Source organism: Berghia stephanieae, chromosome 12 (genome assembly GCF_034508935.2).
Source record: "Berghia stephanieae isolate SIO BIC M18660-M18661 chromosome 12, UCSD_Bste_1.3, whole genome shotgun sequence".
Classification (NCBI taxonomy): Eukaryota; Metazoa; Mollusca; class Gastropoda; order Nudibranchia; family Aeolidiidae; genus Berghia; species Berghia stephanieae.
Genome location: NC_088371.1, coordinates 22,839,388 through 22,841,887, shown reverse-complemented (window position 1 = coordinate 22,841,887; position 2,500 = coordinate 22,839,388). Strand labels below are relative to the sequence as shown.

At 38.2% G+C, this 2,500-nt stretch overlaps 1 protein-coding gene across 1 annotated transcript in view; it reads right to left on the bottom strand.

The window, feature by feature from the left end:
* Positions 1-2,500, bottom strand: part of LOC144957449 (uncharacterized) — an 86,983-nt gene that overhangs the window by 34,397 nt on the left and 50,086 nt on the right. Inside the window, exon 25 of the mRNA XM_078888715.1 lies at positions 2,121-2,219. Within this exon, the coding sequence (XP_078744841.1) occupies positions 2,121-2,219 (99 nt within the window). The remainder of the gene's footprint in view (positions 1-2,120; positions 2,220-2,500) is intronic.

The window sequence follows — 2,500 nt, the reverse complement described above, 5'->3', positions numbered from 1 at the left end:
TGGTACGACAACTCCGCCTGGCCGGTGAGAGCGTGACTCTACCGTATGAGCTATCCACGAACCCATAAAAAATCTGTAACTGTAGCATTGCCTACTAGAAAAGTTTCGGAACGGAAAACTTATTATCCTTTTCTAAATGAACGCAGACTCGGACACTGCTGAGGTGTAACACGTGTAATAAGATGTGAAATAATGTGAAAGTGTATATAACGCAATACCCATTAAATGTCTCTAAAGCCCTTTATAAGTGGTCAAAGCCAGCAGCAACAAATAATATGACGATTAAAAGGGAGGGATATTACATCTTTTTCGACAGAGACAAATTATTTCTTTTGCTACGTTCAGGTGCTCATTTTATTCAAAGAAAATGTAAGGAAAATATTTTTCAAGGACTCAATTTTTCAACACGTACAGCGAGACTCGAGCCCGAGGCCTACATTAAAATTTTAAAAAAATTGAGCTTTATATAGCGCAATATCCACTAAATGTGCTCAAAGCGCTTTACAAGGGGTCCCTGGTCAACAACAACATTTAACATGTAGGACGGGACATGCGGCCTGTTAGGCGATATTACAATTTTTCGGACAAAGACAACGCTGTTAACGGCCAGGTATTCATTTTACACCTGAGTATAGTGAGAGAATGTGAGTAAAGAGCCTTTTCCAAGGACTCAACTATGCGCCGAGCACGAGGCTCGAACCCAGGACCTTCCGATCCGAAAGCGAGTGTCATACCACTAGACCACATAGCCGCACATGTCCCACATCGAGTTTTATAGCACAAGATAAAGTAATACTATGTCCAATTTGGGTTGCATTTTCGTTTGTTTTTAACAATGGCTTTCTTCTTCCTTAAGTTTCCTATTCCTTAAAGTTATACATAATAAGTATAAAACTAGACAAGTCAACTACAATATTTAAGGTTAAATAGATAAGACAATTTATGACCAGTAGTCAGGGATCAGCAAAGTATGTTAAAAATTCCCAGATTTCATGAAAAAAAAAAGTGATTTAACCAGAGTTGCCAGTGCCATCTTTCTGCTTTTCACCAAAACAGTCAATTTCCATTTTAAAATGCATAGAATAGTAAGTATCTAATACAAATTGAAAACAACATTGATGCGCATCTCAAGCAAATCACTATTATTTCGTCGAGTTTTTCTTAGATTTCCAGAGCAATACAAAAACCCAAAGAATGGAATAAAAACGTCTTAAAAGTACCAATTTAGCTAGATATGCCAATTTGGTCTCCGAAAAAATCTGAGGAAAGCGTAAATTTTATAATAGGAATGAGATTAGCGGAAGAGTAGCGTCCCTTGATTGGACGCCACCTTACAGAGAGAACGTCAATTTGGTTTTGAAGTGTCTCAAGCCGCTTTCACCGGAAGCGAGGACGAGAGACGCATGCGCACAACCAACATGACGTTCTCTCTCTAATAACTTTTCCGCCGATGACGCCACAGACTATGGGTGACGTCCAATCAAGGGACGCTACTCTTCCGCTAATCTCATTCCCTATATGTAGATCAAATTGTACATTAGAGTGAAATGATTATGCACATCAATCATTTAGATAAAGCATTTTCATCGTTATATCATCCATCGTTTATAAGCTAAGAAAGTAAGTTCAGCAGTTCAAATGGAATCAATTGTCCTTTTGATGGAAGTCAAGTAATCTGCAATATATATGCGTCGTGTAATGGTTCTTTTGCAAGGTCCATAACTAGCAGTAGCCAGGTTAGCATTCAAACTTGGACAAAAGGTAGAGAGACATAATTATTTGACCAATGTGACCCTTCGTCTCGAAACGGTAATATGTCGGAATGAATTGGACCCCGAAAAAAGACTTTAGAATTAAATTGATAGTAAATACCAATTTTTGAGCTTTTGCATTGTGAGAAATTGTCTTCTTTCTGTAAGATAACAAATCGAAACAAACCCCAAGTTTCATGTTTTTATCAATAAATTAAATGTTTTGCACCCAAGTCATCCCGACATAATACCGTTTAGAGACGGTGAGTCACCAATGTTATGAGTTCAGTCCACTTGTCTACATCATTTTTTGACTTTGTGAGAAGACGACAGTGTACTGCTATCGTCCATATCGTACAGCATACTTACCCGTGGTCCCTCATGTCCTGGGGGTCCTGGTTGACCAGTAATGCCATCATCTCCTGGGGGTCCGGGTTCACCTCGGTCTCCTGGGAAGCCACGTTCTCCCTTTTGGAAATTTTGAAAGAAAATAGGATAGTTTGTTGAAGATTTTATTAAACATGTATCTTTACCAACAACAAGAGAACCGATCAAAATATCCTCCCTCTCTCTCTCTCTCTCTCTCTCTCTCTCTCTCTCTCTCTTTCTCTCTCTCTCTCTCTCTCTCTTTATATATATATATATATATATATATATATATATATATATATATATATATCCAACAACTACAATAACAACAACAACAACAACATTCACCACCACAATCACCAACGCCACCACCAACAAAA